General features: G+C 39.4%; 1 protein-coding gene across 4 annotated transcripts in view; it reads left to right on the plus strand.

Annotated features, from left to right (window-relative positions):
- Positions 1-3661: 3661 nt before the first annotated feature.
- cep112 (centrosomal protein 112) overlaps positions 3662-13530 on the plus strand; it is a 141614-nt gene continuing 131745 nt past the window's right edge. For all 4 annotated transcript variants that reach the window (XM_031569279.2, XM_031569294.2, XM_031569290.2 and 1 more), the window contains exons 1-4: positions 3662-3800; positions 4390-4495; positions 4772-4962; positions 5352-5497. In XM_031569279.2, the coding sequence (XP_031425139.1) occupies positions 4396-4495; positions 4772-4962; positions 5352-5497 (437 nt within the window). In that variant the 5' untranslated portion in view covers positions 3662-3800; positions 4390-4395. The remainder of the gene's footprint in view (positions 3801-4389; positions 4496-4771; positions 4963-5351; positions 5498-13530) is intronic.

Here is a 13530-nt window from a genome sequence, read left to right on the forward strand (position 1 = left end):
CGAGCTGCGCCATCATGTGGACAAACATGCATCTATAGAACACAAGGCTCACATCATGATGAAAACCAATTGTAGACAGGAGACAGTACAAACTATTTATCTTTTGCCACGTTTTGCCATCTTTTTGTGACATTGTCGTGTACTTCTGTTTCTTTTTGTGTCATGTCTTCATGTCATGTATTCGCTACCGAAGTAGCTATTCGGTCTTGCACCCGTAGATTGGAGAGCAGTTTCTTTCCAAGGGCCATCAGGCTTTTAAATGGACAGTGATACAGTCTCGCCACTTTACATGTTACAGTTTTCAGTAATATTGCACTACCTGATACCAGGCACACTTGATTTGTCTTTAGTATAGGTATAGGTGGCACGGTGGCTCAGTTGCTTGCACTGCAGCCTCACAGCAAGAAGGTCATGGGTTCGATTCCCGCATTGGGCACTGTTGGCTCTGGGGGGCAGATCCTCCCCAGACCTTCAGTGCTCAGGTGGGTTATCTCCCGGGCCTTTCTGTGTGGAGTTTGCATGTTCACAAGGGGTTTCCTCCACATAGAACCAAACACAAAAACATGCAAAAAGACTGCTCTCCTGTCCTGTCCCTGACCAAGATTGGACTGAACACTTGGCCTGGTCCCCGTGTGCTGTAAAAGGCTGCCCACTGCTCCTGGAGCTCCTTGAGGAAGGGGAAGGACAAGGACTTCAGGATGGGTTAAAGGCAGAAGGAATATTTCACCGGCGACCTCATCAGCATGCGTGTGTGTACTGTGTCGCCGCCAAATGCATGTGTGTGGTGTTGTGTGCTGTGTGACAATAAAACAGACTTGGACTTTGATTAGTATATGTGTATTATATGTTTAGCAGATTGTATTGTATATTTATTTTGTATAGTTAGTATATTGACTATATGTTTATTATATGTGTAATTTATGTTCAGCGTACTTATATGTTATGTTATTTTATGTTATGCTGTGTTAGGATGTTGTGCGGTGTCTTGTCTTGTGTCGGTGTCGTGTCTTGTCTTGTCTTGTCTTGTCTTGTCCCTCCTATTATGTTTGGGGTCAATTTGACCCCATTCAATGTTTAACGTCTCTAAATAAATGTTTGACATCATTTTTTTTGCTTCATATTTAATGACTTTTCCTAATTTAGTGGGGACAACTGGGTAAAGACAAAATTAACATGAGGATATGTTTTCAATGTCCTGTACACATACTTTACGCATAGGTGTTGTTTGGGGTCAATTTGACCCCAGGCTGTTTTAATTGTATAAAATATACAAGAAATATCAACTTTTTTCATCACATTGTTACTTTTCTTGATAAAAGAAATAGTTTTTTACTCCAAATGTTATAGATAGCAACAATATGTACTTAGAAATAATATGAAGCCATAAAAACACCAGAAGGATATCTCTTTCCAATTTTAGGTCAATCAGTGAGATTTTATGGGGATCTGCATATTTCTCCATAGTCGCGTAACATGTATTCTGGATGTATAAAGAGGGTGGGTGGGGGTATTGTTTTATTTTTAAGGGCTATTTAGGTAGTCAACAAACAAACCTAAAGTACCTGACACAAAAACGTGGGTAAAAAAAAGAATTATAATAATTTTTTGGAGGTTTAAATTGCTGGGGCCAAATTGACCCCAAGCATAATAGATGTGGCTAAAATTTGAACATAATAGGAGGGTTAAGAATTTCAGTGCCCAGTCTGACTGTGTTGTTCTGTGCATCCGACAAATAAAATACTTGAACTTGAACTTTATGTCGGTTGGATATGTGTCATATCCGATTTTTGTCAAACGGAAATTATATGGCATGCAGTAGTCTATAAATGCATTTTTGGCCTGATTATACACTACATTTTAATATTTGTGTATATGCCAGTCAGAAAACCAGCAGGAAAGGCTATAGGATGATTCTGATTTTTTTCTGATCCTGTTACATGTCAAAGATAATGTCTTGTCTTGCCACAAAAAACTTGTATGTGACATGCAACCTGTCATTATAGGCAAGTGCAACCTAAAATCAGACAAGCCACAGACAAGTCAGAAAAATAGGGCCTATTTGACAAAAGCATGACAACAGAAGATGCCATACCAGTTAGTGATTCCATCCCTGCTGGTGGATTGGCAGGTATTTGCAGGTGCAGCAAGGGTAGTAAGATTAACTTGGAGGGCATCTTATATTTTTCATGCATTGTCCCATGCCATTGTATTTCGTGGCATGTCTGGCTGTGCTTTTTGAGTTGCACATGCCTATCATGACCTGTAGATTAAGTTTGCGTGTGCCAGGTAAAATTGGACATGCCACAAAATATAATGGCATGTACGGTACTTTTAAAAGTCTGACATACCATGTGGCATATGCCATTGCAGTATGTGGCATGCTGTGTGGCATGTCCAATTTTTATTAGCACATGCCACCATTCATTTTCATGTCATGATTGGGATTTTCCAATCGAAATTGGATACACTACCAGACATGTCACAGAATATTGCAAGGGACTGCACAAAAGATGACATGCCACTTAATATTCACATCACCTTAATTTAGTGCTTAGTAGGCCTATACACTAGTTGTAAAGTAGCCACAAAGGTCAGTTACCAGTCAGTTTAACCATTCAGATGAGATGACAGATTTACATAATTTTTTGTATTGTACATATTAATTATAGCCTAAACTCCTGGCTCTTGAAATCACTACCTGCTCTTTCTTTCTTTCTTTTTTACTTTCTTTCTAAATACACACTTATCAGTGTGCGGTAGGCTAGTGCACATCTATAGATAACTGATTATGAAATCTATTATATTTTCCAAATATGAACTTGAATGAAAGTGTCTTATTAACGTAAACTTGCATCAGCGCGTATCCTATGACTGCAAAACGTATTTTTGTCACACAAATACCACACTGTCAGGTCCCTGGTTACTATTGCAGTTTTAGCTGCTCTGCACTGGCTTCCAGTAACTTTTAGAATTGACTTTAAGGTCCTTCTCCTAATATACAAAGCCCTTAATGGGCTAGGACCAAGTTACATTGCAAACTCCCTAGTCAAATACTTGCCCTCAAGAACACTGCGATCATCGAATGCTGGTTTATTGGAGGTTCCCAGCAAAAGCCGTAAGAAAATCGGGGACGCAGCATTTGTCAATTACGCCCCAGTGCTATGGAACATACTGCCTATAGACATCAGGGAAGCCAGCTCGCTTAACATCTTTAAAAGAAAACTAAAAATGTACCTCTTCACATTAGCCTTTAACTAGCTACCACTTCGCACTATATATATATAGGCTATATAAATACTTTTAATTTAATTTAATTTAAATCTCTACTGGTGATATTAAGGGGTTAGATTAAATATATCTCTATAATTATAATTATAATTTTATTTTTTTTGCACTATATCTGAGTTATGTTTCTTTGATGTCTATTTTTATGTGCATGTCATTTCTTTGTGCATATTATGTATTTGCTGTAAAGCACTTTGAGCTGCATTCTTTTGCATGAAAGGTGCTATATAAATAAAGTTTTATTATTATTGTTATTATTATTATTATTATTATTATTATTACAGTAATCCGTGCCGTTACAGTGCGAGACGCGAGCATTTGACAAAAGTTGCTATGACAACACGAGCGCGTTCCGGAAAACGGAAATGACGCATACGTGCTGTCTGGGAAGCTGCCGAAGTTTGAACGGTTTTGTGATTACAAACAAGAAGTTTCTCAGCTGTTAGTCAATGAAATCCTTGTGTTCTCTCGCCACATTGGTTTGCTGTTAATTATCTAAAGTCATCACTTTACATGTAAGAACTCAAGATATGCCTTGTTAACTTGCTTTTAGATTGCAATTCATCGATATGTTAACATACAGGAACTGTGAAACGTGCAAAATAGCGGGCTAGTTAACTATGCTAGCTAGTCATCTAACGTCAAATCAGTGTTTAACTGTGATTTCTTATATTTCGATTAACGTTGCCATGTTCCGAGAGCATTTTATTTAGTGGATTTTTACGACGAATATATTCCCAGAATTAACGGGATTTGTAATAAATTCGATCGTACATATTCCGCGAATTTTCCAAAATCTCTACTGCTTATTTGAGACATAAACTGTTTGTATGTTGAATTACCTTGTCATACCATCAGCTAGGTAGTGTTAGCTAACTAAATTGCAGCCCTAACAACTTATAAGCTTCTTGCTCACTGCTTTTCCATAGCATTTAACAAATTATAGTAGTAAGCTCAGTACCATGCTGATACGTCATAGAATGAACATGATTTTAATATGAAGCAAAAGCAACAAAGGAAAAGAGTGCTTATACGTCTTGTTTTTATGTACTTCCTATTTAAAACGGCAAAGGTCAGTTTGTTTATTTAAGCTTGTCTGTTCAGGCCACCATGAGTAAACAGGAAGAGACCTGGGAGAAGCTGGACTCAGATTTTGATCATTATCTCGTTGACATGAAGCCTTACGTACTGAAACTTCCTAATCGATCAGGTGACGTAGATAACACACTATGATATTCAAGCAAATCGCAGTGAAAGTGTGTAGTCCACAAATGTGCTAGTTTGCTTTATCAGTTGTCTAATTTAAGACCTGACACATGTATTCATATTCGTTTTTTTAATACTGTGATTATATGCATAAATATTCTTTTACATTTTACATTGACATTTTTACTAACTCATACATGTAGAGATACTAGAGAAACTTACTTTGTTTATGTATATTTTTCATGTATGACTGATTTGCCATTGCTGTTGTGAATGTCAGAGCGGCAGCGATGTGCACTGTGGATAAAGAAGCTCTGTGATCCTGTGGCTTGTGGATCGGGACTGACGGGAAGGAAGAACCGCAACATGTACACACGACTGCTGCTGCACATGCTCAGAGGGGGTGTTCTCGAGGGACCCTTTACACAGAAACCTGATGGAGGCAGCCTCAAGACATTACCCACATACTTGGTAAATAGCTTTTCTGCATTTTCAGCAGTATATTTGCACATCCTGTGTTTTCACACATAAATCCTGTTCTTTATAAGTCATACTCTTGTAATAACTAAATCAGTTTGAAATGTAGAGTATGGAATACCGGGATACACTGTATACACTGGATTACTGTTCCACTTATGTCAAAGATGCAGTCCCAAGTCATAGAAATAATCTAACCCTACTGATGAATAAAGTCTCTCAGTGTTACAGTATCAAAATGTAAGCTAACTCCTGGTTGTCATTGTGGTTGTGGATTAATCACTTTGCTTTATCATTGAATGTTGGCCAGAATTCAACTGTAGGAACTGAAATAGTGAGGTGCATTAAGCCTTATTCCTAACGTTTCCATGTTTCCATTGCAGTCCATCTACTTTGATGAGCCGCTGTTTGGGAGACCCCAGGAAGAAAGCCCTGCAGCCGTGCCTGACTGGGTGTCTGGTGAGTTGGGTCATGCGGACGACACGTGGTCCAGCCTACTGAAGGACAGCTCACCTGCAGCACATCCCAGGTACTGTGCTCATTCCCTTCAGTCTACATTATGCACTTTAAAGTGTGTTGAATGTAGTATGTAAGAGATTTTCAATATATACTGTATATATTTTGTGTTCTTATATTTTGCCTTATGTAGGAAATAGTCATCAGTATGCCAAAAGTTTTACTTGAACTTGGCCTCTAAACAAATGTATTTGTATGATTATATTATGGGTTCTAGCAGGGTGTCAACATATGGAAGAAAATCAGTAGTACAAAACAAATAATTGCACAATAATAGCACAATTAGCACAATTAGCATGAACCTTTACTGACTGACACCAACATGGCTACATCGCTAAAGTTAGTCTGTGTGTTACCTCCCAAGGGGTCATGATAGGTCACTGGACTTAGTTTGAAGAATGAATCAGTACATGTCTGTTGTGATGTTTTTTTTTAAAGGATTTTCAATATACCGGTATGTAAGTTTGCAGTAAGATTGGGATATACTGTGATTCTAGTTGAGCCTGTTATTAATCAGATAGATTGTTAGTCTTTGTGATTTTCACATCAATCAAACAAGGATTAAAGTGACTGATATAATTTCGGATCACATAACATTACAGAATTGCTATATAAAGGATAATGATTTTAACTGGTTTAACAGATGGCTGTAGATTTGAACGTAATAAGTGTATGTGTAAGGCACATAATTGTAGAATAATATAATCCTTCTCAAAATATTAAAACATCTTAGAATACAGTGTTGAAAACATGAACAACTGCATTGACCACGTTCGTGTACATCTGTGACCGTGGTTACATGGATTCGAATAACTGCCTTAGTCGGACTGAAATCGCATTATCCGTTTCATGTAAGCACCTTAGTCGGATCGTAGTCGGACCGCACATAGTCGGACTAACACCCCTGGATAACTCGATCCGATCCAGTTGATAGTTCGACTATTGCGGCATGTAACGGTGAATTGGATAAGGAACTGGACTTTGCGTCTTTGCGCATGCTTGAGATCCCGCCGCCCTCCTCCCTCCCTCCCTGCCAGGTCGTGACCCGGAAGACGAAAGAGACGATACGTTGTCTCAACTGTTCATACTAATGACACGTTTATTTATGAATATCCTGCAGACTGTCTCACAAGCTTATTCTTGTTGACTATGAACAAACATAACAGAAGAGGTCCAAAGATATGAGTACCTTTACAACCCCTCCTTAAAAACGTATAAGGACGTTCAAATTACGATACTTATGTGGTGCCAGTGTTGACAAAAACGTTGACTGCGACTGTTTGGACAGAACGCGCTAATTCACCGAACAAATACTTTCATATTAATTTCCCACCACTTGTTAGTCATGTCATCCATTCATATCGATGTGAATCAATCAATACTAATACATCTTTAACTGTGATGTGTTTTTGTTTCATTTCACAACGTATTTACTGTATAATCAACGATAGCAGGTGCCCGCTTGTAAACAGTCCACATTTTATTTGCTTAAAACACACAGCAGTACTGTCAAATCAGAAAGCAAATCAGCTGTCAAAGGGCTGTTACCTGACCAAATACCTTTCAAACTCGGTGATAGTATTCACAACTAATTTGTTCTTCATTCTATCAAATATGATGAAGTGTGGTCCGCGACGGCCACAAGTAAATTATCGCGACATTTCTAACATACAACTCAGAACGAAGAGAACACAGCCAGTAGTAGCCTAATCTAATAAAGAGTTGCCTAATCTATTAACAAGGTCATGGATTGGTGGCTTAAGACAGGAACTATGAAAAGAAAATTAAATGAGAAAGCCTCTAACATAGACAAGGAGAAAGTGGTTCAGCCTCATTGGGAATTATCTCGCCGCGGAGTTGCATTCAAAACACTGTGTTTTTCTCCCGCTGAGACAGCAAGATGATAACTAGGCTATATTCTGTGTTGTGTGACGTTGGATAATGACAGCTCTTAATTATGAAAAGTTGACTACTAGGATGGCTGTATTAATGCCAGTGGGCTAGCCTACTGTTGGTAGTGAAATACTGCGGTCAGTATGCGCATCGTTGTGTTTTGTGATGTCTGTCTGAGTGTGTGATGGGAGTATGAGGCTGTGAGCGAACTATAGTTTGTAACATAACCAAGTCACGCATGGAGCAGGGTTCCAGATGCTTTGCCTTGCGCATTGTCATATCTATAACTAGCCTACTGGTACGTACAAAAGGAGAGCCCACCCGCGAAAATCATGTGTGCGCTAACAATTGTCTGGCGCCAGGTCTTGGGTAGGAGGCATGTTGTTCTGGGGATATTTAGTTAAATGGTCCGCAAATTTTTTTTTATTGGCTAAGTGGTCCTTGGTCTGAAAAAGTTTGAGAAACACTGCTTTATAGACAATAACGATCATACACTCCCATTGCACTCAAACAACCACACTCAAACGAGGAGATATTGTATCAATTAGCCTATTAAGTACTGTATTTATTGATTGCAAAGAGTTCAACGTTACAGCAACATAACTTTGCTCCGGTCGCTAAATCTGATATATCCGTGTGCATCATCGCTCTCCCTCTCTCTCTCTGCCACACCCACCCTGTAACCTACGTGTTTATACATTATAGAAGCAAGACCATTATATTGTAACAAATCACGGAAGCGTGGTATATTTGTTATGGCTTTTTATTAAACACTAAAACACAACACACTGTCACAATGGCACGGGCTTTATGCCCTGGTGCAAGTTACCACGAACAGACTGCTACCGTCACCCACCTGTATAAGCTCTGTCCCAACACAGAACAACGACATGTAATTAGAACGGTAAGGAACATATAGGGAACGTCGTTGAGCTAGTGCATCACATAGAGTATAACAGTATGCGCCCGCTGCACGGCATTACTATGCCGGCACGTTAAAATATTCTGGTTTAAAGTTAATGCTTGTGAAATCAGCTGTCACTCGGCTATTACCTGACCAATACCTGTCAAACTCGGTCATAGTATTCACAACTAATTTGTCCTTCATTCTATCAAATATGATGAAATTTGGTATTGTACCCGTGAGGCAAGCCTGAGTTAAGTTCTGTTCGGTTATCTGGCGCTGAAAAAACCCACGAATAAGTACTGTCAAATCAGAAAGCAAATCAGCTGTCACTCGGCTATTACCTGACCAATACCTGTCAAACTCGGTCATAGAAAAATATCATGAATGCATATTTATTACAATGGGGAAACTATAAAATCGGAGTACGGACAACCAATGCCCAGCGTTGACGATGCAGATATAGAGCTGGAAACAGCTAAATGAGCTACAGCCCAAATGCAGTGAGCTTTATCAAGCCCTGGAAAGTTCGGCACATTTGCCCGTTTCCACAGCGTCTGCTGAGCGGTCATTCAGTACAATGGGGCGTCTTAAGACATATCTTACGAAGTACGATGACTGACAAAAGACTGACTGGACTTGCTCTCATGAATATTCACACAGATTTGGAAATCGACAGCGAAGAAGTACTAAAACAATTTGATGCAACTGGCAGAAGGGCAATGCGTTTTGGCTGTAACCCATTATTTGCGCGCGTGTGTGTGTGAATGTGCATGCGTTTCTCTCGCCTTTTATCTTTCACCTTTGAATAATGTAACTTATAAACACGTTGGCCCAGCAGAAACAAACAAACAACGCGATGGACAACCCAAGAGGCAACACGCATTTCTGGACCGATGAACAGACGCGATTCATGCTCAATCAACTGTTGTTGTTGGTAGTGGTGAAGAGGTCAAGCGGAAATGGCTGTATCATCACTAGTTGTAATGAAAACAGCGCCACCTATCGTATCGGATATGACATGCTTTCGGCCAATGATTCGATTTATTCACTGCCATGTATATTGGGATAATAGCACCTACCCTCGAAAGAAAGCATAGTCCGACTAAGCAAAGATTCGAATTATACCATCATGTAAACACACTGTGTCACTGTGATGTTGAACCATCGAAGTCATTTTGCTAGGTTTGTCACAGACTGACAGTCAATGATTGCGGAGGATGTTGAGTTGCCTGATCTCATGTGAGAGTTGATTAGCCCAGCTCATTTCTTCATACAACACTGTGTACTGAGCTAACTGCTGCAGTGTCAAATATAGATAAATATAGCGTCAGAATATATGGACCCTTCAGAGTTACATGAAGCCGTATCTGAAAATGTGCAGTGCAGGGGTATGATGGCTAGTTGACTGCATGACTGAGAAGGGTTGATGCAGTAGAGTTCATTAGATGGTCAGAGTGTTGTGGTTGTGGTTTGTATCTCATTCGAGTAGCAGGCAGCCGATTCACAGGCCTGCATTGTATTTTGGTGTACTATTTCCTTATCACTAGCAAACAAGGAAGTCTCAGTCCAGTAATTACTGTCAGCTCAACTGAAAATATGGCGTCAATCAATCCAAAATGTAAAGAAGCAGTAGGTTGTGGTGTGGCAGAGCAACATGGTGGAGTCCCGGAGTGGCAGAGAGTAGGGGTGGGCGATATGAGCTAAAATTCATATCACGATATTTTCCACTGTCCAGACGATATCGATATGATATCACGATATATGAGGGGAAAAAATCTGAATCACATTTTAATAGCCCTTCTTAAACTAAATTATATTAGTTAAGGCAAAATATGTCATCATGAAAAGTAAAAATCAAATAATGATAAAATAAATATGTATCTACTGATATGTGCTACAAATGTAATTTCTGTATGATTCCAATAATTTCAAGCATTTTTATAATCAAAAATCGCTGAATTTGCGCATGTCCTGTTCAAACAGAGAGGAGACATGCGAGGTGAGGCAGCGACGAGCAGCGCCTCATCTCAGATTGTACAATCCCTCACTAACTGGGTTGAGCGCATGCCTTTTGCTTTCTCGTTGTTTGTCACCACTAGTATTTGTGGACACTTGTATTATATGTCCTCTCTATCCATAGAATATGTCATGTATTTCACGTATGTGTAGAACTTATGTAGTCTTGCTGATCTGACATAAATCCGCGTAGCAGTGAAAAGGCACTGAGGGGAGGCAAACAGTACCTCTGTCTCAATGAAGGGGGGGTGCGCGAGAGCCTGAAACTGGACTTTCAATCGAAACGTGAAATGTTAAATAATGGGAGACCAATGCCGGAGCTAAAAGGTATGCTTCAAACGACGGGACAGAAGATAACTCGATTGAATACTCACATTCAAAGCCAAATTGCTTTTGAAAATTTTTGGAACCTCAAGAATAGATTTGGCTTTGGACGAAGAGCGAAGACTAAATATTAGCATGAGCAATATTCCCTAACATTACATTGATATCAGAGTGAGCCCTTTGTCGATTTCCCATTATTTCTCTTAGGATTGTTTATATCTATGTGAAGCCATTTAACATCACACAAGTGGTTGTAATCACTTTGAACCCAAGACTGCTTTTTAATGGTGAGCTGATTTTGAGAAATTAAACTTTGCAGCTAAAGTTGTGTTTCCTGGTTATGGTTGTCGAATTGCTGTGCTAGCTAAGGGAACTTTAAATAACCTTAGCATAAACGATTTAAATGGAAGAGTTACATTTGCATGAAATGATAGCTAGTTATCTAGCTGATGTTATAGTCTCCTCGATTTAATCATAACATTATAATGGGAAAAGGTAGAAACCCTGAGGGTGCCTGTGCAACTTCGTATGAAAGAGTTAATATTCACACATATTAACACGAGTTCATCACAAGCTAGCAGCTGCCAACTGTATACCTTACCTATGTGGGTTAAGAATGATGATATGAAATATGATGAACAACCAGTAGACAATGTGCAAGCTGCCAATTGAATGGTGATTTAACAGGTTGCTGATGCTTACACCTTTGGCTAAAACAACACGCCGACACAACTATGGAGAGAGATGTGGATAGCCTGCTTACTAACTTCAGCTGCCTGCACGCTTGTTTGTTGCTAGCACTACATGCGCGCAACAAATGCATGCGCCGTCCTCTCATAAAAATAGGTCAATATTTTAACATACATTCTTTTTTTCGTAAGAACCAAGAAAGGTTAGATTAAAATAAAAAAAGATGTAGCTACTTAGTACTATCACTCAGTTGAAATTTGGAACAAAACAATATGAATGCCAAATTCGAATTTATGAATTATGAATTATGAATAAATCGCGGTATCCACGGTATTGCAAAATCCATATCATGGCGTGGCACAATACCGGTTTTTACTATCAAACCGGTATATCGCCCACTCCTAGCAGAGAGACTAGTGAAGTGTGGAGGCTCATACAGCACATACTAATGCTTACTATTGTTGACTTCACAGTAGCATCATTTAAAGGAAATATTGAAGACAAAATGTATTTAGCATTGCATGTAAAATAACATAGGCTTCCATGGCATTGCATGCATGTAAAATAACATAGGCTTCCATGGCATGGCATTGCATGTAAAATAACATAGGCCTCCATGGCATTGCATGCATGTAAAATAACATAGCTTCCATGGCATTGCATGTAAAACAACATAGGCTTCCGTGGCATTGCATGCATGTAAAATAACATAGGCTTCCATGGCATTGCATGCATGTAAAATAACATAGGCTTCCATGGCATTGCATGCATGTAAAATAACATAGGCTTCCGTGGCATTGCATGCATGTAAAATAACATAGGCTTCCATGGCATTGCATGCATGTAAAATAACATAGGCTTCCATGGCATTGCATGCATGTAAAATAACATAGGCTTCCATGGCATTGCATGCATGTAAAATAACATAGGCTTCCATGGCATTGCATGCATGTAAAATAACATAGGCTTCCGTGGCATTGCATGCATGTAATTGCAAAAAAGGACAAAACAAATGTAGACTGTTTGGTGCAAGGGTAATTATCATGATCAAACCAGATGCTTTACATGAGCCTTACCTATCACAGTGCATTGTTTGGTTGGGTTCGTTTGGATATTCTGGTTGTGGAGGCCAAATCCTTGACCATATTGTAGCTAGCGCTGTGTTGTGCTTGTGCACAGTGGTATAGAATCCCATATAAAGTGCCTCACTATCAGGACACTCCCCATGTAGGGCAGAGTAAGACGTGTTGAGCTGCTTTGCCTCTTGCAGGTTGAACTGAATAGCTTGTTTGCTTAGGGGATTTGCATAGCCGTAGCAGGTTTTCCTTTTTTTTTTCTTTTACGGTAATGTTCCTGAAACAGAGACTGATTAAATTCCATCTAGGTGTGTAATCTCCCCTCCCTCAGACTGATCGTCTCTCTGATAATCTTTCAGAAGTGCTGAACAATGCTCCAAGCACCGTAATTAATTCTTCTTCTAGTCACTGAGAAGAATGAAGTATTGAATCATATTGAAATCACCTGTGGCCTTCTTCATACAGTTCTGTTCAAGTTCAGTCTCCGGCCACTAGGTGGTGCCTGTGGACCCCATATACTCACCTCCCAAGTTTATTAAGTCCCTAAGTGTATCTTTGTATAAGTGTACCGTGCTTCTGATAGTAACTGAGCCTTTTCTACATTATAAACAAGATTTTTTACATTAACTGAATTCATTTGAAATGGATTTGAACCTAAACCTATAGATGAAGGTTTGTACCAATGAATAAGGGTGCATGTGCTGTCTACAGCTGTGCTGATTGAAGACATGAAGTATGGTCATGTAATGCAACATGATGAAAGCATATAATAGAATAATTGATCCCTACCAGCAGGTAGAGAACATAACGTCATTCAAAAAGGCCCTCCTCTTAAAAGAAAATGTCTGAGGTATTATTAAACTGTGGCAGTGTAGACATAGACGCATCTGGATGCTTGCTTTGGTCTTAGTACCTAGTCGGCTCTGTGCCAATCTGTTTGAAGCTACTGAACTTTGTTTTAGTTGGTAGGTTAACCTGCAACAGAGGGCAAGGTGGATGTGTGTGGTAGTGCTTTCAGTGGTGTGTTTTACCTTCGTTTAGACACCGCCTTATCTTGGCAAGTCAGAAGTTATTCCCTCTGTCCGTCTCTCTCTCTCTCTCTCGCCATTTATCTCTCACTTAGGCTACTCCAGGTAAAAC

The sequence above is a fragment of the Clupea harengus genome, chromosome 1, assembly GCF_900700415.2.
Source record: "Clupea harengus chromosome 1, Ch_v2.0.2, whole genome shotgun sequence".
Classification (NCBI taxonomy): Eukaryota; Metazoa; Chordata; class Actinopteri; order Clupeiformes; family Clupeidae; genus Clupea; species Clupea harengus.